The 23,507-nt window shown below is 40.4% G+C and overlaps 1 protein-coding gene across 1 annotated transcript in view; it reads right to left on the bottom strand.

The window, feature by feature from the left end:
• BOD1L1 (biorientation of chromosomes in cell division 1 like 1) overlaps positions 1-23,507 on the bottom strand; it is a 62,930-nt gene that overhangs the window by 37,378 nt on the left and 2,045 nt on the right. Inside the window, exons 2-11 of the mRNA XM_025192546.1 lie at positions 23,389-23,505; positions 22,969-23,093; positions 21,217-21,407; positions 18,535-19,146; positions 17,682-17,831; positions 15,120-15,289; positions 13,919-14,042; positions 13,454-13,598; positions 11,758-11,824; positions 4,352-10,562 (exon numbers count right to left, since the gene is read on the bottom strand). Coding sequence (XP_025048331.1) covers positions 4,352-10,562; positions 11,758-11,824; positions 13,454-13,598; positions 13,919-14,042; positions 15,120-15,289; positions 17,682-17,831; positions 18,535-19,146; positions 21,217-21,407; positions 22,969-23,093; positions 23,389-23,505 — 7,912 coding nt within the window. The remainder of the gene's footprint in view (positions 1-4,351; positions 10,563-11,757; positions 11,825-13,453; positions 13,599-13,918; positions 14,043-15,119; positions 15,290-17,681; positions 17,832-18,534; positions 19,147-21,216; positions 21,408-22,968; positions 23,094-23,388; positions 23,506-23,507) is intronic.

Below are 23,507 nucleotides of genomic sequence, written 5' to 3'. Positions count from 1 at the left end.
CAAATAAGGTATGAAACTGAACTATCCAGTGTCCTCCTGTAAATTAGGGAAGGAAAGATTTGCAGCCAGTATTAGAAATGTGTGCTGTCACAGTCCATTGGGGTCAGGGCAGGATGGGGTGGGGTGAATTTAGAGGATATATATATATATATTTTTTTTTTTCCCCTAATCTTTTTTTTTTTTTTTTTAATCCTGGATTATCAATTTAGCATTTTTCCTGGTGATCAAAACCTACAATCACAAAATATAAAAGGCACCCAACCCTATTTTAGGTACTATATTTCTACTGACATCAGGGGTGTTTAAGCATTCAATTACTTGCATGGATTTGACCTCAGTTCTTCTTTTAGTCCATTTCTTCTATTTATTAACACTACTGAGAAAACAAGAAAACTTCTTAAAAGGGTACCTGACCAGTTCTGTTCTGTTTTCTTTGCCATTAAGGAAGACAGAGCTAAATTCCATTTGATTGACTGCTTACAGACATTTAAAAACAAACAAACAACAAAACCCCAACCCCCCAAAACCAACAGCAAAAAAAAAAAAAAAAGCGCTTTACCAGCAGAAGCAGTGTGTTAGTTCCAAACAGACTTTAGATCAAAATGCCAGAAAAGTCCTGCTCAAGTGCCTGATCTACAGACAGTGGAAGGTCCAACTAACACACTGCCTCTTCTGGGCATGCACAGGGGTGCACAGTGTTTAAAGCACCGAATTTTTTTTGAATGTCTGTAAGCAGCCTATGCATCTAAATGGCAAGTAGACAACTGAAGAGCTAGTTTTTTCACACTAGATAGAGCTTGTGATTCTATTTGTGCTCTGGGGCAACAGAAATGCCCCACCTGTGTATGTATCAGAAGTGGTGGTGCTGAATGCCGCCACATTTTAGCCCCATAGCTTATTAGTTAGGGCACTTGCCCAGGCAGGAAACCAAAGTCCTAAATCCCCTTCACCCAGAGGGGGTTAAAACCCACATCTCCTGCTTCCCAGTATCCTAATCACCAGATCAGAAACCAGATACTGCCCATGCCCTTCTCTAGACCTCCTCTTTGGTCTGGCCTACTGATGCTTGGTATTTGATATTCACTGGATAAAGTAAATACAGTGGGGAAGTTTCTATCCCATTAGGAACACAAAACTCTCCCCCATCCACAGCAGCAGCACTGGATTGAGCCACTCATGCTTTAGTTTGGTCTCTTCCTCCTGTCTCCATATACATCTTTCTCTATTTATTTCCCAATGAGCCAGCTTCAAGAAGAGGGCAGAAGGGTCTGGGAAATACCTCCCCCTGTGGGCTGGTGGTTATGGCATTTATTGAGAAGCAGGAGATACAGATTATAACCCCCTGTGGGCAAGGGAACCTAAAACACAGGTCTCCTTTTCCCTGGACAAGGATCTTAACCATTATACCATTGGGCTCCAATGCAAAAGACCTCTTCCTCCTCCCCCTCATCCCCCCCCACAATCCCTCACTAGATGTGGAGTTTTTTGGCTACTAAAAATATCTGAATGTACCCAGTCTTAAGTGCATACTGGGTGATCCCATTTCACTGAGTAGCTGTCTGGACAGAGCATGGCCCTACTGAACATGCAGGCTCATGACCCAGAGATGAATTGCAAACTGTGCGTGAATACTAAAAAAACTGCAGTTATGTGGCTGCAGTATGTGCTATGTAGGCCTATAAAGGGAAATAAGATTTAATCTACAGTGTGTTCACGACGATCTTTATGGAAATCATTTTACAAACTTGGTGTTTTTAATTACTTACAAGTCACTGAACCCTTTCATAGCACTTCTTTTGCCACTGTGTGAGCGATGCGGCCAGGCAACCCAGCTAGGAAACAGTGATGCACTGCCTCCTGCCCGCCCTGCCATTACCTCCAATCTCTCTGCAGGGCCCCTGCTGACCTACTGTGGAATCCCAGGGTTCTGATGAATAAAGTCTGAAAACCACCAACTTAGGAAAAGCAAAGTGGAGAAACCTTGATGGAGATGTATGTTTGTTACCAATTTTTAGGGACAAACTTGCAAGAGCTTTTTACATTTTATTTTGTAAAACACAGCTCTAGAAGATATTGTATACTAAATATTGCATACATTATAATAATTTAGGCTCTATCTTAAAACAAACAAACAAACAATCAATTTGTTGTTTACCTCAAATATTAAATGCATTTGGGTCATGGTCCAATACTGTTATTGACAACAGGCACCACCTTATTCACAGTACTCCTAAAGTAGTGGTTCTCAACTATTTTTTTTTTTCAAGATTCAAAGCACCTTGTGTCAGACTCAAGACACCCTCCATATGTTTGTGAATTGAGGAGCGCTCCATTTTAAGAACTAATTTATTTATTACAGGGGTTAACCCTCCTTGCAGAAGGGGCAGGCGGGGGTGGGGGGTGAAATCGAGGAGCAAGTAGGTAGGGAGAGCCTGAGTCTGCCTGTAACAGGTTAAGCTACTAAGGACTGCTGTGATGCCCCCTATAGGCTACTTCATCCCTGCCAGGCTCTCTCTGTCCTGTCTTGCAAGGTCTCACCTGCCATGTCTTGATGGAAACTTCATGAATAGGAGGCTGCCCCCAGAGACTGATGAGCCTAATGTGCTCCCTCTTCCTCAATGGTTGACTCTCCTGATCTTGCTGGCCTTATAGGCTTAAGTCATGATCTCCAGCCACCCCCGTAGTCACGCCCATGCCTCACAGATGCTGTGTAGCATCACTCGGTTGGGACCCTTGTTCCTCAAAGCCACCAGGCCACCTCAGGCCTTCACTCTTGCTGGGGTCTCAGCCTTCCCAATTTCCACCCCTCTACTCTAGCTGGTCCCTTAGCCAAAGCCCAGTTGTGGATCTGGTTTCCGGGCTCCAGCCCCTTATCTTGCCCTCTGCGCCCTTTATCTGTCTTGCTTGGGCTCCGAGCCCTCTGGCCCCAAGCTCTACCCCTCTCCGGGCCACTGCTGCTCCTTTTCAGGCTCCAGCCTCACCCCAGCTCATCTGTGCCTTCAGCCTAACTGCTGGCAGGGCTCAAGGTAATCAACTACCACTCTGGCACTAATGGGACCTCCAAGCCACTCCTTTCTAGTCCACCCAAATCACCAAATAAATTTAAGCCTTCTGGCAGCAGAGCAAACATCCAGCCCACCAACTACCTACCACACTTCTTCCAGGCCCTGAATCAGGTCCCTTGGGTTGCACTCTCCTAGGAAGCTCCATGACAAGGAAATCATCAGTAGCAGTGATCTCAGTGCAAGGCCTTACCCTGCTACTTCCCAAGTCTAACTCCCTACTCTGGCTCTGACTTATATGCTACTAAATCCCTGCCTCTGTCTGCTCATGCGACTGCCTGGTCAGCTGACTTGACCACAGGGCTGTTCCTTTACCCTGCCCTTCTGGTTGTCTGTACCTGTCCTACAAACACCATGACTTTAAAGAGGCCACGGCACTTTCCAGTAACAGGGCAAGGGGTCCCAGTAGTCCTTAGCTGCTCATCTCCTCACACCTGAAGCCTGAGCCCTGCCTTTATCTGCTTATCTTCTCATGCTTCCTGCAGCACCCTTCAATAACTACTGTGGTACTTCATAATGCCCTGGCACCCTGGGTGAGAACTGCTGACCTAAAGTGATGCTTACTAATCCTTATTTTCAAGGGAATTGTTACTAAACCTTGTAATCCCTATTGTACATAGTTCATTTCTGTTATCATTTACCTTATGTTTCAACAAAGATATATTTTCATACCTTATTAAAATTTATTTGAATGTGTATTAGATACATCTCAATGTATCCTTTTTATTTTTATTTTTTTGCAAAGTTGTCCAAAGTTACTGCTATACCAACAGTGTAACTTATGCAAGTACTCCCTTTGGCATCAATTCACAATTAAAATATTAACAAATGGTATTTTCAAATATATATAAATTCCATTGCATATTTGAAAGCATCTTTTCTTAATATTTTAATTGTGAATTGATGCCAAAAGGAGTATTTGGATAAGTTACTTCGTTGGTAATATCTAAGATCATATATACATACACACACACACACACACACATATATACACACACACACACACACACACACACACACACACACACACACATATATACATACACACACACACACACACACACACACACACACACACACATACACACACACGTGTAACATTGTATTTATTTAGCAAATGCAAGTCTGTGAAAGCCAATATTTTTAGCATAAAGATCATATACAAATTAAATGCATAAAAATAAGCCTAATTTCAGAAACTGAAAAGTGATCTTAGTTTTTTTTGTTTTTTTATAAGTCAGAAAGGAAAAAAAACAAAACAAAACAAACAAACAAAAAAAAAAACTCACCTGAATTAAAGGTTGTATTTTTTTTTAAAGAAACTTCAAATCCAAGGTCATCATTTACTTTGACAGCGTTTCTTTTATCACCACTCACAAACTGTTCATCCACACGCAAAGGCAAGTCATTCTTTCTCCCCAGTTTTGCCGCTAAAGATAATTCATCATGGCCGGTATTTACAGTCAATGTGCTTCCAAATTCAGACAGTAATGAAATGTCAGTTTGTTCCCTATATGGTGGAGTCCTTATTTCTGAAAAGTCACTTTCTGACAGCAAATTAGTATTAACCTTGTAGTCTACATTATCCACTGCAGCTTCTGAAGACATACAAGAAAGTTCTGATGTAACATCTACATATGGCAAATCATCTTCAGTTCTTTCACTGTCTGTACTCACCTCTGCAGATGGACTAACACAGGCTGTGGTTTCTGTAATCTCCACGCAAAGGGTTTTACCTATACTCAGGAGTTTCACTGTATTCTCAGCAGTTCCTAGTACTTCAGTAACTACTGTACTCTTAGTTGTTGATTCTCCCATCACAGGACTGTCATGATTCTCCTTTTTCTCACTATAGACACTTTCATCTTCTCCTTCACTAGCCAGAGGCAGAGAACCATCACTTTTATCCGAGTCTGTAGATGATAGGATATAATCAATCTGGCCGGTACTCTTAAAAGTCACATCATTTTTGTCTTTTATTTCTGTGCTCGCAGCATCAAGCTGACTTTCTTCTATGACTGCAAAGGTAAAAAGACTGTCACATTCTTCCACTGCACTCAGAGTGATTACAGCATTTTCTTCTGTATTCTCTACACATGAAGCAGTGTTTGAATCCTCATTGTTGCTGGCAACAGCAATCATAGGAGCCCCACATTCCTCTACATTTCCAACAAAGATCATAGAACCTTCACTTTTTTCTCCTGGGTCTAAAGTAGCTAGTTCAAACTGTTCATCTGTTGTACTGGTCTCGACAATTTTAGATTCCTCTGGTGCATTTGGAGATATAATGGTAGTCTCATGTTTTTGTTCTGCTCTTGCTACATTAAGAGGATTTTTAGGTTGTGTGGCTGTGCTGATCAGAACTATCTCACATTCTTCTGTCATACTAGTAGTGATCATGGCAGTTTCATACCTTTCTTCTGCTCCTGAAGCAGTGAATCGATCCTCATCTTGTGAGACTGCACTGGACACATGAGATTTGAAACATTCTGCTGAACTTGTGGGGATCATTACTGTTTCATTTTTTGCTTCTCCGCCTGAGGCGACATGTTCAACTCTATCTTCTGTGACTTCACTGGATATGAGAATCACTTGTTCTTCTACTATGCTTGTTGAAATCATAGCACACTCATCTTTTTCTTCTTTGCCACCACCAGTTGGGTGACTAGTATAATCATCTTCAGCACTGGATGCGCTGGGCATGGGGACTTCATATAGTTCCATATCGATAGAAACTACATTACTTTCATTCATTTCTTCTGTCCTTGCAGCAGTGCATTCTCTAGCTGCGCTGGGCATGGGAGCCTCAAATTCTTCTACTATACTTGTGGAAATCATAGTACACTCATCTTTTTCTTGCCTACAGCTAGCAGTGTGTAAACTCCCTTTAAAATCTATGGCTGTACTGGGCATTGGTGCTTCTGTTTCTTCAGTGTCTATTAGGGTCAAAGAGCTCTCATTATTTCCATCTGTTCTTGCAGCAGAAAGTGGGCCCTCCTCAACTTCTGTGACTGAACACTGTAAGGTAGCATCACCTTCTTCCACTGTACTTGTAGAATGGATGTCATCTTTAGATTTTTCTTCTTTGTCAGTATAAATAAGAACAGGATTCTCATCTTCCTTTGCAACCAAGGTAGTCATGGGACCCTCAAAATCACTATTGCCTACACAAATCATTGCATTCTCCTCCTTTCCTTTAGCAGTAGCAAACTGCTCCTTATCTTTCTCTGTCACTGCACTAGTCATGGGGCCCTCAGATTCTTCAGTATCCAAGACTACGGCTTCCTTACCTTTTTCTGTATTTGGAGTCATGACATCTTTGTCTACTGTGCCTGCACTTGTTACACTACTCTCAACTATTCCTTTTACATTTTTGCAGGTCAAGCCACCATTAGCTTCTTTCTCTGCACCAGTCAAGCTGTCAACACCAACTTTATTTACATTTGTGGCAGCTACACCTGATTCAGCTTCTACTTGTTCTGCAACTATGCAGATAATAGAGCTTTCCCCTTCTTCTGCACCGATACAAATAAGTGCACTTTCATCTTCCATTCCTGTACATGTTGAAGCATGCTCAATTTCTTCGTTTCCCCTTCCCGTACTGGTCACAGTATCTTCACCTTCTTCATCTTCTTCTTTTGAGCCTGTGCTAGTCACAAAGCCTTCATCATCACATGAGCCTATACTGATCATAGTGATGTTAGGATCTTCTTTTGCTCCTGTGCTGCCCATGGCACTTTCACATTTTTCTGCACGTAAACAAACTGCAAAACCTTCACTGCTATCTCCCAGTCCTGTGCAGACTACTGCAATGTCAGCATCATCTTCTGCTGTTATGCCTGTGCTGGTTACTGCACTTTCACCATTTACAGTATCTTCACATTTGTTGGGCCTTGTTCCAATTTTGGTATTGTTATTTGTGACCATTTCAACACATGCACCAGTTACAGTACTTTCTTCCTGGGCATCAGCATCAGTCACTGAGCAAATTATGAAGTTATGACCTCTTTCTTCTGCACCTGTACAAGTCACAGCACCTTCAGTTTCTTTCATCTGGTCAACCTTAGCCATGTTGCTTTGGAATCCATCTGAATTTTCACTGCTCCTGGATCCTTCACCTGCTTCTGTGCCTGCACTGGTTACAGCACCATCACTTTCTATTTCACCAATACAGGTAACAGAACCTTCAAACTTGTCTGTACCTACACAAGTTGAAGCTTTGCGTTTTTCTTCAGAGCCTGCACTAGTTACAGCATCATCCTTTTCTTCTGTCCCAGCACTATTCACATGGTCCTCAGTTTCTACTCCACTTGCATTAACTGAGCCTTTACCACTTTCTTCTGCATCAGTCATGGAGCACTCACCACTTTCTTCCTCCTTTGTACTGGTCAGGACACTTTCACTTTCTGCAAATCCTTCTGTGACACCACCACCATCTTCTTCAGCTGTGGCAACAGTACACTCACCCACATCTGCTTCTGAAGCAAAACTGACATCTTCACTGCTTTTTACCCATATGCCTGTTGTAAAGCCTTCATCTGCTTCTATGCTTGTGCAAATTACAGTAACCTCACTTTCTTTTTCTGAGCATGTAGTTGTGGCATCACCTTCCTTTTCAGAATGTACAATATGACCACCTTTACCCTGCTTTTCTCCTGTACTAGTAGCCATTATAGTATGTTCAATGGTCTTCTCTGTGCTGGTTCCTATTGCAGTGGCTTCAGTTGTCTCTAGCCTGTTACACGCCATACTGTGTTCACTATTTCCTGCACTGGTGCCTACTGCATTGCTTTCACTTTTACCTTCATCATCAACTATTAGGCCATCACCTTCTTCTGTTCCACTGGCTGTAATAGAATCTTTAAATTCATCTTCTGGATCTCTTGTAACATTGGCAGGCACTAACACAGAAGAAGATTCTATCACAGCACCCCCATCATGTTCCTCATTCTTTTTTACAACATCCGTGGCAAGTTCTTTTTCTTCTTTTGCAGCGCAGCCTGTATGCAAGCTCTTTCTTTCTTTCTTTTCTGGATTCACTACAAGTTCTTTTGTTGTTATACCTCCATGATCGGCAGCTTTGTCAGTGAAACTTTCATCAGTTTTTAGATCAGTTATTTTACACTCATTTCTTCCTTGCACTCCATCTTGCTTAGTTACTTGAGCATAATCTTCTTGAATACCCATTAAACCACTTTTGTCCTCTCCTGATTGTTCACTAATTAGGGGACTCTCTTCCTTTTTTTCTATCTTGTCTGTCATAGTGACCTCACCTTCTTTCATGAGAAAACTTAACACAGTACCACCTTTTCCTGTGTATTCTGTTGCTGCATTATCTAAAATGAAGGTGCCTCTATTTAAAGTAGGTCTATCTAAATTAGGAGATTCATTTTTACATGTGCTATCCAAGGAACCAGTAAAACTTGGTAAGTACTTATTTACTGATTTTGTATGGGAAGCATCTTCTGATCTGGAAGAGGTACTCACTAAAGAAACATTTTCTTCATTAGGACTGACCATGTTTTTTAAATTCTTTGGTTTTTTGACATTCTCTGAAGTTAGCTCTTTACCTGGAGCATTAAGTAAAATTGTACCACTTTTTTCATAAACAACATTTATTTGATAAGCTCCCTGTTGAATGGGGCCTTGATCTTCAGATGCTTGTTTGGACACTTTATCTAGGGCGTCATCTACTTTAGCAAAGGTGCAGGTGTTTTCACGTTCATTTGTTTCTTCAGAATTTCGATTAGCTGTATCTGGAAGTTCTGATGCACATGCTTCAAAGTCTACAGACTTTTTTCTTAACTCATTCTTTGAAATGTGAACAGACATATTTTCTTTTAAAACATTTTCAAAGCCTTTGTCTTGTGAATTATTGCTTTTTTCTTCTATTTTAGAGGCCGCATGTACTTTTGTTTGTTCTGAATCAAGCTCCATTGGGACTTCACATTGCTCAGAATACGAGTCATCATTAGTCCTACCTGATGATTGAGTGGCTGGAATAGGGCTGGTTACAAATACGTCTGTTGCTTGTTTTTCTTCTCTTGTTGTGACTTCTTGCATTAAGAAGTTTCCTTTCTTGTTCTCACTTAAAAATCTCTTGCTTGACTTTTTATCCATACCCACTGTAGTCCCTAGTATTCTTTCATGACTACTGTCAAATTCTTTAATGTCTTTGTCCTCCAATTTAGAAATCTCTTCCTTCTTCATTTCTTTATTGCTATGCTTTAAGCTTTTGCTTTTGTGACCTTCCATCGAGAACTTTCTCTCTAATTTGGTGCAACTCAAGTCTTTATCACTTCTGGCTTTCTCTTTTACAGCTATTTTTTCAGATGGTTGTAATTTAACTTTATGACTAGATTCTTTTTGTGAATTATAAATTGTGTGCGCACCACTTTCAAGTTCAGGCTGGATACTGCTTTCCTCAAAAACTTTATCTTCATTTTTGGATTTGCGTTGCTTCTCTGCATCATTTTCGTCTATATTCTTATCTTTGTCTGGTTTCTGACTGCTGTCTTGTTTTGTGAAACTCTCTTGCAAGTCTGTTTCAAGTATTTTAGACTGTTTACTGTGACTTTTAGATTTAGACTTTAACAAAAACTTGTCTTCTACAAGACTCTTGGACCTCCGTCTTTCTCTATGAATATTATCTTCTTGTTTTAAATTACTGTCAGAGTTGGCTGATTCCACTTCATGTTTATCTTCTGAACAGCTTTCACTCCTCCTCTGTGATGCAGAAGCAGGTTGCCTTGAAGTACTTTGAGAATCCTTCTGTGGTCTAGAATCACTTGATGATCTTTTGGACTTGTATTCTAATTTTGGTTTTTCTGTAGAAATGTGTCTGTCTTTTTTGTTATTTTCTTTACGCAAACTTTCATCATTCTTAAAGGTGTGTTCAGAAGCATTTTTTCCTTCTTTGCTAGCTGCTGACATTTTCCTTTCACTTCTGTGTTTACTTTTTCTTTCCGATTTATCATCTGAAGAAACCTTTGTTAGTTGATTATGTTTCTGCACACTATCCTCTCCTTTCAAGCTCTTCTCCAAAGAATGAAGATCAGTATCATCGTTTGCTTTATGTATGCTGTCTCCTTTATATTTATGTTTTACTGACAACTTATCTTCTGAAAGAGTTCTCTCCTTTTCATTTTTATCTCGGTTTGACTTTACCTCTTTCTTAGTAATACTTTTCAAATTTTGAGTTTCTGCATCATCTTTTTTAACATGTTTTTCATTTTTAAATATGCATTTCTGCTTCTGAACTTCTTCGGCACTAGTATCTGTTCTATCCAGCTGCTTTTTAGGGTCCCTTGTTTCATTTTCCTGCTGCATGCCTTCCATGTGAACAGAGGTAGATATTTTTCTCTTATGTTCTTTTTCCACTTTGGAATCATTTTTGCTTTCCTCAGTAGAATGAACCGACTCTGAAAGTCTTCTGACAGGCTTAGTTGCTTCACTTTTACCATGATTATGTTTCATCTCCTTTGAGATTTTTTCACATACCTAAAACACAAAATAAAAGATATGAACAAAGAAAGAGAAGTAGAATTACTTAGAGATCTAAAAGGGTAAACCACTCAATTCAGTGTAAAAGTGAAAGTTGTTTTCTTAACGAATTAATGTAAGCTACTGAACGGAGAACTGAATTAAATACCATGTCAAGAACCTGAAATTTAAAATGTTTCTCACCAAGGAGGCAAGTATTTGAAACAATCATAACCAGTAGACTTGCCTGAAATAATTCCTATTTGAACTAGAACATGCCTTTTAGAGAAACTATTCATCTTGACTTTAAGATTCAGGGATGCATAATAAAATATAACTAGGTAAATTATGCCAATGACAAGTTACTTTCAGTGTTAAAAAATTACTTTGAATTTGTCAAACTTCAGATTCCAGCCATAAAATGTTGTCTGCTACACTGAGCAGTTTCTATCAAACGTCTGTTCCCCGTATAATTAATTACTTATAGACTGTGCTGAAGTCACCCTTTAAATTTTCTCTTTGGTAGATTATATAGATTGAGCTCAGTGGGCATGTCCAGATGAGCATGGAGTGCTGTATGTGGCGCCGCAGGCCCACCTGCAGCGCCAAATACCGCACATGTAGGCATTCCACGCCAAAAGGAAGTGGAGTGGCACACACGATGGCAACATGTACCGCCCAAAACTGGAGCTGGGCTGGCCAGAGCCATGTTCCAGCTGCCAGCCAGGCTTCTTGCTACAGGCATGCTGCAGCTGCAGCTCCCGCTCCCTGAAACCCCCAAGAACCTAGGTAAGGCTGCTGGGGCCAGCACAGTTGCTGGCCCCAGCTTCCCCTACCCCACCCAGGGTAACCTGTTGTGCTGCTGCTACTTGTCCCCTGCGAAACACAAGTTACTGCTCATCTGGACACTCCAACTGAGTCTTTCAGCTGGTATTTTTTCTAACTGTGGTTCTTGTAAGCATAAATGAGTTATCTACATTAGCTCTTCCAAAAAAATTTACAAAGCAGCACTGTTAAAACAAGATTAGAAAACAATATGAATGGAAAGAATGAGAGAAAACTAATTAATGAATATTAATCTGATAATAGAAAAATGTACTGTTTATAAGTAACATCAACCCTTTGTACAATTAAAAACAGAATAGAACATTCCCTCATTTCTCCATAGTTAAAAAACAGTTTTGAAATAAATTAAAAAATACATGACACCTACCTCATTTGTGTTTTGTGTTTCTTTGGGATCTTCTTCAGACTGTTTTTTCAAACTATTTTCCACATACCTTAAATAAAGAATCAAAGACAGACTGAAAAACATGGTAAAAATTCATACCAATGCATTAACAATTGTAAACTAATCAATTTTTGATTTAGACAATTTTGTATTAAAATATCAAGTAGCATTCTGTGCAACCCTTTAAAATGCATTTAACTACTTAAGTTTCTGTTTTCTCAAGTACAAAGAGGGTCAGTATCTACCAACTACGAATATGTAGAGTTAACCTTAAAAGTATATTTAGTGCTGTGAGGAAAAAGCCTGATAACTATTAGTATTATAATTAATAAAGATTGCAGGAATAATTGGGATAAGTAAAACTCATCGCATAGGGGAGAACAAATTTTCCTCCTTAACACAAGCATAAAATGGACAGCTGTCTACGCAATGCACAGATCAGGGGCAGTGGCTGGAGGTTCGCTGCGGCATGGGGAGATATGCCCTTCATTTGTTGGCCGACATGTTGAGAGGCCATTTAAGTACTGGCTTGCAGGAGCAAAAACAAAGAAAAGAAAGAAGCAAGAAGGTTAACTCTCAGGCACCTTCCTTCCTGACCCCCAGCATCCTCTTTCTGCCAGCTGCTGTGCTTGCACGATTCACTGCTGTCAGCCAGGCACTACTGTCTCCAGCTGCTGGAATTACAGCTGCTCCAGGGTGTGGGGGAAGGTAGGGATGGAACATAAGCAACAGAAGGGCAAGACAAGACACCTCCCACACTTGCATTCTGGTGCCCTTCCCTTAGGCAGGGGCCCATGCTCCTTTCACCCATCCATTGTTATACTACCAATTTTTATTCTACAGAACATACCTTTAAAAATGTCAACTTAATCTTCTACAAATTTTGCTTGTTTTGTAAGCTGGATTTAAAAACACAACAAAAACAACTTAAGTTTTCAGACTAGCTGAACTTTGCTGGTACCCTTTATAAGGAGGGATAGATAAATTCCAGTTTGAACTGCACACTGTATTGTATTAATTGATATTTCTGAAATATTAACCCAAAGCCATTATGCCTAGCTCAAAGTCCTTATTTCTCAAGGCATATTTTTGTCATGGACCATTTTATATTGGGAACTTTACATGCATATTTTTAGCTTTTCAAAGCAAGGCCATGAAGTAGTTTGGCTGTAATATTAATTAAAATGACAGTGTAACAATTCATTTTAGTTTGCTTTCTTGTTAAATTCACTCTTCTTAAGACTGATCTGCTTACAGGCACTGAGAAAGAGAGCATAAAGCCAAAAAAGAAACAGGAGGAAATTAGGGGGAAAAAAATAGTGCTAGGGGAAAAACAAGTTTTCAGATGAACAAAAGATTTTCAGAGCTGTTCGTAACATACAGTTTAATGATGTTGTAGACTAGTAAGACCTTAAGCTGAGGATGCTATCAAGACCATACAAGTAGGAGTGTAAAACAGAAATATATTATCTCACGATAAATTAAGCATCAGTTTTGTTTCTAAAAATTTTAGTTTATAAACTTAATTTTCCTGAAATATTGTTCACACATATTAAGGGTAAATTATTATTGGAATAGATAAGTGGTAATTGCAAAAATAAAGAGAAGGTTTTTTTTTTAAAAAAAAAAAAAAAGTGTATGAGTTAATATGTATTAATCTATCTGTAAAAAGAAATACCTTGAATCTCTTTTTCTTTTCCTGCTCAGAGCTACCTTTTTCTCTAAAAACTTCTGTTCTTTAAGCACATCTTTAATGCTGGTGCCAGTAGCTTTTATTTCAACCCCTCTGACTGAAGACTCTTCTGAGTTCAAGCCACTTTTGCCTAAAATGACAATATACAAATACAGTGCTTGAAAAGCATATCCTTTATGATTACTTTCAGTTTCTTACAATGCTGTATACAAGTTTGGAAACTACTAAACTGGGCTTTTGTTGTTTCAGCTGTGCACACATTGTGTGCACATTTCACATTGTGGACAACGTGAAACTGGAATTTTGCCTATTTTGCTTTAGGAAGTGTTCATTTGTAACAACAGGTGAACTTGACCCCTGAAGTAAATGGCAAAACTCCTATTGACTTCAATAGTCAAGATTTCACCTTATTTGTTTTAAAAACAAAGGCTGTTGTTGCTATTTTAACACCTTTAGCATCTTGACTCCCAGTTTTCAGTGATTTGGTTTTTTCTGCAGCTTTTTGTTTACGTTTCTCTTCAAGTCTCTCTCTGTTAATCTGCCTTCTTAAGAGTCTCTCTTCTTTTTCTCTGGCCTGAAGAAAAAAAAAAGAAAGGGGGGATTTTTTTTTTTTTTTTTTTATCAACAGGCCAAATAGACAATGATGATCGTTATGAACAGCACAAAATGCTCTACAAAAGGCAATTGCTATAATTCTGCAGAAATCAGAAAGTTTCAGCTTGAAACCAAATAACCAATAATCTTTTAAACATCACTGTACAAACAATAATTAAACCGCATACTACTTTGACAGAGGTCACGAGTCTTGAAGGCATGTAGTCCATGAGTGTGTGGAATCTTGTCTCTGGCTCCATGCTCCAATTTCAAGTTCTGCCCTTTCACAAACTTTGCAACATTTTCTTTTTTCCCCCTCAGACAAGGGTCTTTGGGTAAATCTGGTATCTTTTACTAGACCAACTAAATAGTTGGAAAAAATTTTCTTAGCAAGCTTTTGAATTTAAAAACCCTTTGTCAGGCTGAGTAAGTATCTGCAGTTGGTGTGTGCTCTTTCTGGATGGCACACACCAACTTCTTCTTTCTCTCTCAACTTTTATACATAAGATTACCTGGGCAACTGCAGAGTCCAATTTTACCCAGTAGCTCTGTGAGGTATACACCTGGACATAAAGTGCACAAGCCAGTATATCATGTGAAGGTTATGAAATAAGAAACCCAACATTTTTTCTAATAAATCCTTCACACAGCCCAGCATGTAGCCGTAAACTTCTCTCCCCCTTTCTGCTGGTATAAAGCAGCAGATTACTGCAAGAACAGTAGCAACTGCATTGTCGAAGACTACTACTCTGGACCAAGCAGACTTGGGTTCTGGCATAAGTTACTCTGCAGGTAGATCCAGCCTTCCTTTCTTCTCTAAGCTAGAGTTTTGCTCAGCTGCATAAGCCAATAGTTATCCATCTATGACCAAAAGATTCTTTCCATGAAGAGTTGACAAGTCACATAATACTAGAGAAGGTTTGAAGAAGCAAAGTTGCCACTATGAAGTAAACTGCCAAATGAAAAGCAGAATTTTTGTATTGCAAAAAACAAAAACAAAAAAAATCCCCGAAACAAAACCTGAGAGAAATAGAACAATTCATGTAACTAAACTTACAATAGACTGGCGGCGTTGCTCTACAGTCCGCTCATCATCAGAATCACTGTAATACTTGGAATACAAAAAAGGCTTGTGAATATAAGCATGACGAACTGGCTTGGTTTTTCCATCACTTGGCTCATTAGTCTGAGTTTTTGTCTTACTCCGATTGTTCTTCTCTTCTTCATCTAAAAAGTAATAATAACCCCCCCCCAGTAAAACATGAACGTAAATTGGTAAGTTAGAGAAAGGCATCAATATACACTTATTTATTTTTATAATATATACATTTTCTGGTAAGTTTTACAAAAAAACTAGCAGCAAAAAAAGGTTCAAAAATCCAATTCACAGTTTACAAAGTGTTCCTAGAGTATGAGAACCTGAAAATGACACTAAACTTAGCTGTTGCCACTGTTCTGAGAAAAAAGTAAATAAATAAAATACCACATACTAACAGAAGGCATTCAATTTTTTTAAAACACTTAATTTTAGGGGTGTATTTAATACACTGCACTTACTTAAATCTAAGATGAGGTGTCTCCCCCAAACAGTATGTGGGGGAAAAGCCCTTCATCTTGGATTCACATACAAATTGGGGGATAGTGGTGGGCGGGCAGCTACTGCAGCTCTGACTCTGGCCCTGGGCCTGGGTCTGGGCCAGAGTCAGACCCACAGCAGTCTCCTGCCCCCCTCCTCACTTCTTCTCCACCCCCCTACCACTACCCTGCTTGCTCTCTGCAGCTTCTGCCTCCTTCTGTCCCCTTTCACCTCCTTTACTGTCAGGGGGACTCCCTCCTGGGAAAAGAGTACAGGGCAACTCTGTACAGGTCAGCAGCGCTGCTGCTGCACAGCCTGGCACAGGATGCAATTCCACGTGCTGAGCTCCATGACCCATCAGGGAACAGAGCCCAAGCAGGATCTGATAGCAAAGCTATCGGGGGGCAGGGGGGACAGACTGTGGGGAGCTGGGGGAGGGTGTAAAGTGGTAAGGAGGCAGGAGGCAAAGGTGGGGGAGGGGGGTGTCACTTGACCAACCCTCCACCTGGCCACTGCTTTCTCTGCTGTAGTTGGACACACGTACACACACACCAACAAATTTAAGACAACCCTGCAATAATTAGATTCTATACCTGGAATACAAGAAACGTATACATTTTCTATATATAGAATCTAATTTTTTGGGGGTCATCTTAAATTCCAGGTCATTTTAGAATTGGGTAGACACGGTAGATAAAAACATAAATATTAGTCTGTTTCACCTGTATGTCATATAATAAGTTGCAAGATAAATGTTCTTGCCCATTCAAAAGTAAAAAGCAACCATCTTCCACATACCAAAAAAAACTGAAAGGAAATTTTTTGATTTAGAAAAATCACAGATGATTTCTTTTTTTCCCCTTAAAGCATCCAAATGATTTGTGTTTCCCTTTACATTAGTCAATGGCTGGAGAATATTCTACTTAGCACAAGCACATCAACTTTATTTTGGGAGGGTTATTCAACACGAACATATAAACACCAGCGTTTAGGTTCTATACAATACAACGTATCTGCATCCCCAAAACATGAGGCTTGTCTTCACTTCATATTTCATCAGAACTGATAAAATGTTGAACATGATTTGTTCTATATTATATTAACACCAACATCAAACAATTTCAAGTTAGTAACTCAATTCTTTCTGATCATTTTTAGTCATCAAATATTACAGGTCAAACCCACCATGTGCAGATTCAGTGTCAATACTATTCTAAAGCAATCTATTCTATCCATGAGAAAATCCAGTTGCCTACAGACCAACCAACCTCCCCCCACCCCCGGCCAAATCTCCTAAAACCTCAAAATGTACCAAAAAGTTAGAATTGCCCAAGATTAGGACTGGACAGAAATGAAATGGAAAGAACAACAATTTCTTCTTCTGCTATCCCTACACATGGACTCATCCAAGTCCTCTCCACTAAGGACATGTCAGTCAAAGATCCACCCAAACACAGCAGCTCAGCTTGAAAACCAGTTCTCTAGCCTAATGCACGTAAGGACACAATGTGGCTAGCATGACATGCTACCAGTTTCGACTCCACAGCCCAAATGATCAGATACCCACTTACAGCTTGATGGAGTGGGAACAGCCTTTGGCACAAGTCCAGAGAAAGGCTTGTAGCCTCTGGAGCCACAGTGATGCTTTACCAACTCCTCAATTCCAAAACAGCCTGCCCACAAGACACCTGAACTCAAGTTAGAACTAGAGTCAAAAACATAAAAAAGGTAGGGGAAGAAGGGGAATAGAGAGCAGAAGGCATTTTTATGAAGCATTCCCATACCATCCTGAAATTCTTCACACAAATAGAGTGATTGCAAAATAACAAAATAATCATGAACTAATATTTCAATATGATGAAATATCTATTATTGCTGATAAGATTTGTGAGGAGAGGAATCTTTGCTAACAAAAGATGCTTTTCCTCCCCTCAAAACTCTCATGCACATGTATATTTTGAATTATATTTTAGAGAGATTAAGCCATACTATAATATTATTCATTTAAGTGACAAGAGAATTTTTTTTTAAAATAATGTTTACCGTCAGATGTGATCTCTCCTTCTTCAGTGGTATCAGAAACTACCACTTCTTCTTCACTTTCTTCTTCAAAGGAAGAGAGGTCACTTGTATGGACAGAGCTTACAGTGATATCACTAAGTACCTCCATATCTGAATCTTCCATAGCATATTCTGAAAAATTAAAACAGCATATCAAATCTGCATCTCAAATCTGTTTTCATAAGGCAACTGCAATATATTTTAACTGTTATAGAAATTCCCTGATTTAGAGATACACAACAGTAATTCCTTCAACCACAGTAATTTCATTAATTTAAGTGAAACAACTCAGGTTGTAGAAATAAACAAAATTAGGAGCTCTCCTGTAAATCTAACCCGTAGGCCAGGGTTTGGCAATACTTTTGCAGCAGAGGGTGCCGATTTAACTGAGTTTAGGTCCAAGCAGGGATCCAAAAATCAGCCTATGCCTCCGAAGCTGCAGTTATCACTCCCAACCCGGCTGCTATCCCTCCTGCCCACAATGCTATGACTACTGCTTCTCTCTGCTGCCTGGCCTTGTGTGAACAGAGCCCCACCACTGCTGAAATGCCAGAGAGCGCCCCTCTCTACAAAGGATATCCAGCCTGCAGACTGTAGATTGCCAACCCCTTCTCTAAGAGGTGGTCTGTGGCCTCAGGTAAAGCATGTTATAATAAAGACAGTAGTAGTTCAAAACTTATAGTTAAACGACTACACTTGCCAGCATCATTAGCACCTCATCTTTTCCAAGTTCACCTTTGAAAAACTCCATATCAAAAAACTATACTGCCAAAAATTTCCCAAAACCCGTGCCTACTAGTACATTTAAAAAACAAACAGTTTTCTCCTCCTGTACCTTCTTTTGTGCTTTCTGCTGCCTTGTGTTTATTGCTGTTCTTTTCTGGAACCAATTGTTTTACTGATTCTACCTCTTTCACATGTTTTTCTTCCTTTGATTTTAGGTTATCATCATTCTTCTTTGTGTAGTCAGACTTCTTGTCAGCCTTTTCTTTTTTGTCCTTCTTTCTTTCCCCTTTCTCAGTGCCGTCTTGTTTCTTGTCACCTTTTTCTGTTAGTTTGCTTTTCTGGTCTTCACTTTCTTGTAGAATTTCTTTGCTTGCATGAACCAAGTTGTTAGCATCTTTTATTACATTTTTGACCTCCTCACTTTGACATGGGAGCTCAATTAAATCTTCACACTTAGCAACTGTTTCAATTCCTTCTCCTTCAGGATCACAAATAGCTCGCTCTCTGTCTGGCAAGTCCTCCGAATTTCGCTCTCTTTCTGTGCTACCGTCAATACTCTGTTGAGACGGGAGTCTTTTTGAAGGCCTGTCATTATTCTTGGAATTTGTATTGTCTGTTGAAGCTCTGGCAGCACTTGCTTCCTGGTTAAGAGAAGTAATCGTTTCCAAAATGGACATGGCATCACTAGCTACACTAGCACTGGGAGCAGCAGTAGAAACACCTTAAAAAAAGAGAGAGAAAGGAAAAAGAAAACATTTTAGCTTGCCAAGATTTCTTTAGCTTTTGCTAAAAGAAAACAGGTATTGTTATATTGACTGATTGTTTTTGAGGGAGAAGCGTTTTCCAAATAAATCTATATTCTCAGGAGTTTACTGGAGGAGGAGGAGAAGACTTTACCTTTCATGAGAAACTAAATTATTGGGAGTTTTGCTTTATTTTGAACAGTGTTTGTTTATTTATTTTTATCTTGTCACACTATTAAAACAGATTAACTGTAATTGTAGTGGATATGATAGTGTGCAGAACGACAAACAAGGAAAACTCAATGCAACAGATGGGCATGTTTTGCACCATGACTACCCTCTTAGACCATGTCCATATGAGTGTAGACATTTGTTTCCCAGGGATAAGCAGCAGCACACCTTGTACCACAACTACTTGTCCCTGGGGAATACCTGTGCCACATGCCCTCTGGTACACAGCAGGTTACTCCGAGTGGGGTAGGGGAGGTTGGGGCCAGCACAGTTGCAGCCTTACCTGGGGTCCTGGGGGAGCTGCAGCCATGGTGATCATGCTGTTTGGAGCCTGGCGGTCAGCTGAAGTGTGGCGCTGGCCAGCCAGGCTCCGATTCTGGGTGCCGCACACTGTTCCCGAGTGCACTGCCCCCTGCACACTTCTGACCCCAGGATCTCCCCGTGTCAACCCCCCCCACCGCAGCGTGTGGCGCTGCAGACAGGTCTGCAGTACCACATACCACATGGCCGTGCTTGTCTGGATATGGTGTTAGCAGTGACTCTGAAAGTGGGCAAGGAGGAATTGAATGAATTAGTGCTTACCCACTGCTATAGTTGATTTAAGACACCTGATTAACTTACCAGATTTAAAGGAAGTACAGCCCACAGAAAAAAAATGCTAGTATTTAAAATAAATGTGCTGATTGGGAGAATCTGTACCCAAGACCAAATCTGTGGAGAAGACTCAGTTGCACAGTTCACTGAGGAAGTTTGTTAGCTAAAAAACATGAGCAACCAAAAATCTGAAAACTAGCAACCATTTAAGCAATGTAGTTTTGCTAAACAGATCAGAACCCAAATGCTTCTTTGTACTGCTCAAATCTTGAGAGTAATGCAAATACTTGAGTCTTTCTATGCATAATTACATTAGAACATTTACAGTTTTTGAATATAACTTATATAAACAAGTAGTCTAAAAGAAAGGTAAGAGTTTTTCTTCCACAGAGTTATTGTTGGTCCTCCAGGGCAAGTCATAGGCTGCATTCAGATGTGCAGGGGCATGTACTTGCAGCAGCACACACAGTGGTGGCACAAATTTGTGCCGCAGCACACGTCCCCGCATATGTGTTTTGGTGAGGAACAAATTGTCCTGCATTGGGCGAACTGCCTTTTGCCCAATCCACCTAGCTCCCAGCATGCTAGAGCAACTGGAGCAAAAATGAAATAGTAGAGACACTCTGGCCACCAGCCAGAGTAGCTCCTTGAAGGGCTGAAACTCCTTTTGTTCCACAGCAATAGTGTGCACCACATCACTTTTTTTCTTTCAGTATTTTTTTTTGTTTTGTTTTTGCTACTGGGAAATCCCAGTGGCAAATCTGCAGCAATGGGACACATTTTAACATTAAAGCATGCAGTTTTCAGTACTGCAAAGAGATTTGCAGGGCCACAAACCACATGTACCTGCATGTCTGGATGCAGCGACAGTGTTGGAGTTTTGGACCACCACTTAGGGTAAATTCATTTCCTGGACTTTTTTTTTTTTTTTTTTTTTTACAGAACGAGTGAAGCTGTTAAAAATTATTAACTTCTTTTTCCTCTTTTCTTCCCACACAAGACAGCAGTAAATGATTATCACGAATTACTCTTTAGAGATCCTACTGATGCCCTTTCCTCCCCCCCCCCCCACACAAGACAGCAGTAAATGATTATCACGAATTACTCTTTAGAGATCCTACTGATGCCAAGATTTACTGTTTAGTGCTAAAAGTAGTAGTCAGGGTTGTTTTTGCTAGGCAGTGCAGGTAGCAAACAGACAATATAGTCTAAAGGCAAAATACCTTGTACAATGATAGAAGTGTCTGCTTTTTCTTCGCTTGGAGATGTACTGGGACCAGCCTCCTCCTTGTGATTTAAAGTGGCTAAAAACTCATGGACAGCTTTTTCCACCTGAGGTCTGAATGTATGATTGATCTTTGGATCCACAACCTGAGAAATAATTCTGTCAATTCCAGATTCCAACATTCCAGACCTGAAACAAAGTTACATTAATACTTAACTATAAGGTGAATGGTTTCCAAGAGTTAAATTAATAGTTGCACTCACCTAAAACATGTTATAACAGAGCTTCTAAAAAAAAAAAAAAAAAAAGCATTAAAAAGTATTTGGAAAAGTTGCTTCAAAAACATTACTAGCTAATTATTTTAATTTTATTAGTGTTCAAAATGTACTACCAAAACACACAGGAAGAAACAATTCCACCAGCCTGGAAAAGCTTGCAGCACACTGAAAGGTATAAATAAAAACATCCCAACTAAAATGAATCCAGTAACTCACATATATCAATAGCTTTTTCATCATGCTACTAATAAAGTAGCACCTTCAAGATATTGCAATAAAATTGGTGTTTAGCGTCTATGTATCTCATAGCGTGATGGTATAATAAGCACAATATCAACTGTCATCTCAACAACTCCAACGATGTAACAATTACAAAGTAGAAGAGTTTAAATAAAAAATTAACTGTATTAAAAAGAAAGAGTGAACACTGAAACTGTTACAGCGTCAAATGGTTTGCCTTTAATATGCCAGCAAGCTGTAGATTGTCCTGGTGACATCTTACTTGAGATTTAGTCTCCACTGAGTATGAACTCTAACAAGAAGAATGTTTGCTCATCATCAGTTGTTTATTCCCACAACTAAACTCTGGGAAAATTGAATATGGGAAAATGAGAACATATATACTTAAGGACTATGAATAATGAACCTTTCAGGTTCCTCATGGGTCACAGAAATGGACAGGACAGGACGCCTAATCTAGCGTTTCCCAACTCGTGTGCCACAGCACAAAAGCGTGTCATCAGAAATGAATAGGTGTGCTGAGGAACTTTGCCATAGCAATGAGCTACAATAAGTATGAGGATTGGGAATGCCTTAACAGGTGTGCCACGGAAAATTTTTATTAATGTAAGTGTGCCTTGGGCTGGAAAAGGTTGGGAAACACTGCCCTAATCCATACAAGCTAGCTTGGAGCAATGACTATTTATCCTTGTCTTAACACATAGACAGAGAAAAACCAGGTGACCAAGTCTATAGCATGATATAGGCACTCGAAATGCTCATTCCAAGTTATTTTGTCATAACTTTACCAATAATTCTTTAAAAACAAAAAAACCAAAAAAAAAAACCAAAAAAACCCCCAAGTAATCAAATCAGTGTGGATTTTGCTTTGGGAACACATTTGAACCCTTCACTCCCTTTGATTTGTTCATTTCTGACAATGCTGGCCCTTAACTTATAAGATTTAAATGGCAAAGGAGAAAGTAGGCTAGGAGCTCTGCGTGACAACTGAAGCACTCACACTCTAAAGGAACCCAATGGCTCTTAAGTATCCAAAGTGGCGATACAGAACCAGGGACCATTACCACTAACTCTTGATGATGACAGATTGGCAAATCAGTAATTCTTCATATGGTTTCAGTGCACCTTCTTGAGCTCCTTTACAAAATCCTAAGGAGAAACAAATCACCGGAGCCCAAATTTCTCACAGGTCTGAGCGGCTCATGGAAGTAACTCTGTGTCCTGCAACTTACTTGAGAACCTGCTGCCTGATGTTGTTCCTCAGCTGGTTCTTGTTAAGGTGAGGACTCCAGGTATGAGTTGCCAGGTGGTTGGACACGAAGTTGTCCACGCGCTGTCTCAGGTTCTGGTAGGCGGGCTGCAGGAGACAGTGTGCAACCACACATGCACACACAGAGGCACCAGTCAGGGGACCGAGTCATGACAGACAGTCAGGTCCAGCGCCCACCTTGCCACCCCCAGCTGCTCTAACCCCCTCCCTTCACACAGCCCCTGCCCCAGCGCAGCAGCAACCCGGCTCCGCTGAAAGCCTCGGCCGGAGCGCTGCCAGCCAAGGGAAAGCCGCCTACGAGCTCCCTTCCGTCGGGCCCGCAGCGCCCTTGTCTGCCCGCAGGGCGACGCCGGCGGGCCCCCTGGCCCGGCCCGGCCCGCACCTTGGTGTCCACGTCGGCCAGGCAGTCGCGGCGGAACTGGTCGAACAGCCCCTGGCTCTTGAGGTGACTGACGATCCGCGACACAAGCTCGGGCTCCGCCGCGCCGGCCCCCGCGGCCG

This window comes from Alligator sinensis, unplaced genomic scaffold (assembly GCF_000455745.1).
Source record: "Alligator sinensis unplaced genomic scaffold, ASM45574v1 scaffold104_1, whole genome shotgun sequence".
NCBI lineage: Eukaryota > Metazoa > Chordata > Crocodylia > Alligatoridae > Alligator > Alligator sinensis.
This window is presented reverse-complemented; position numbering and strand designations above follow the sequence as displayed.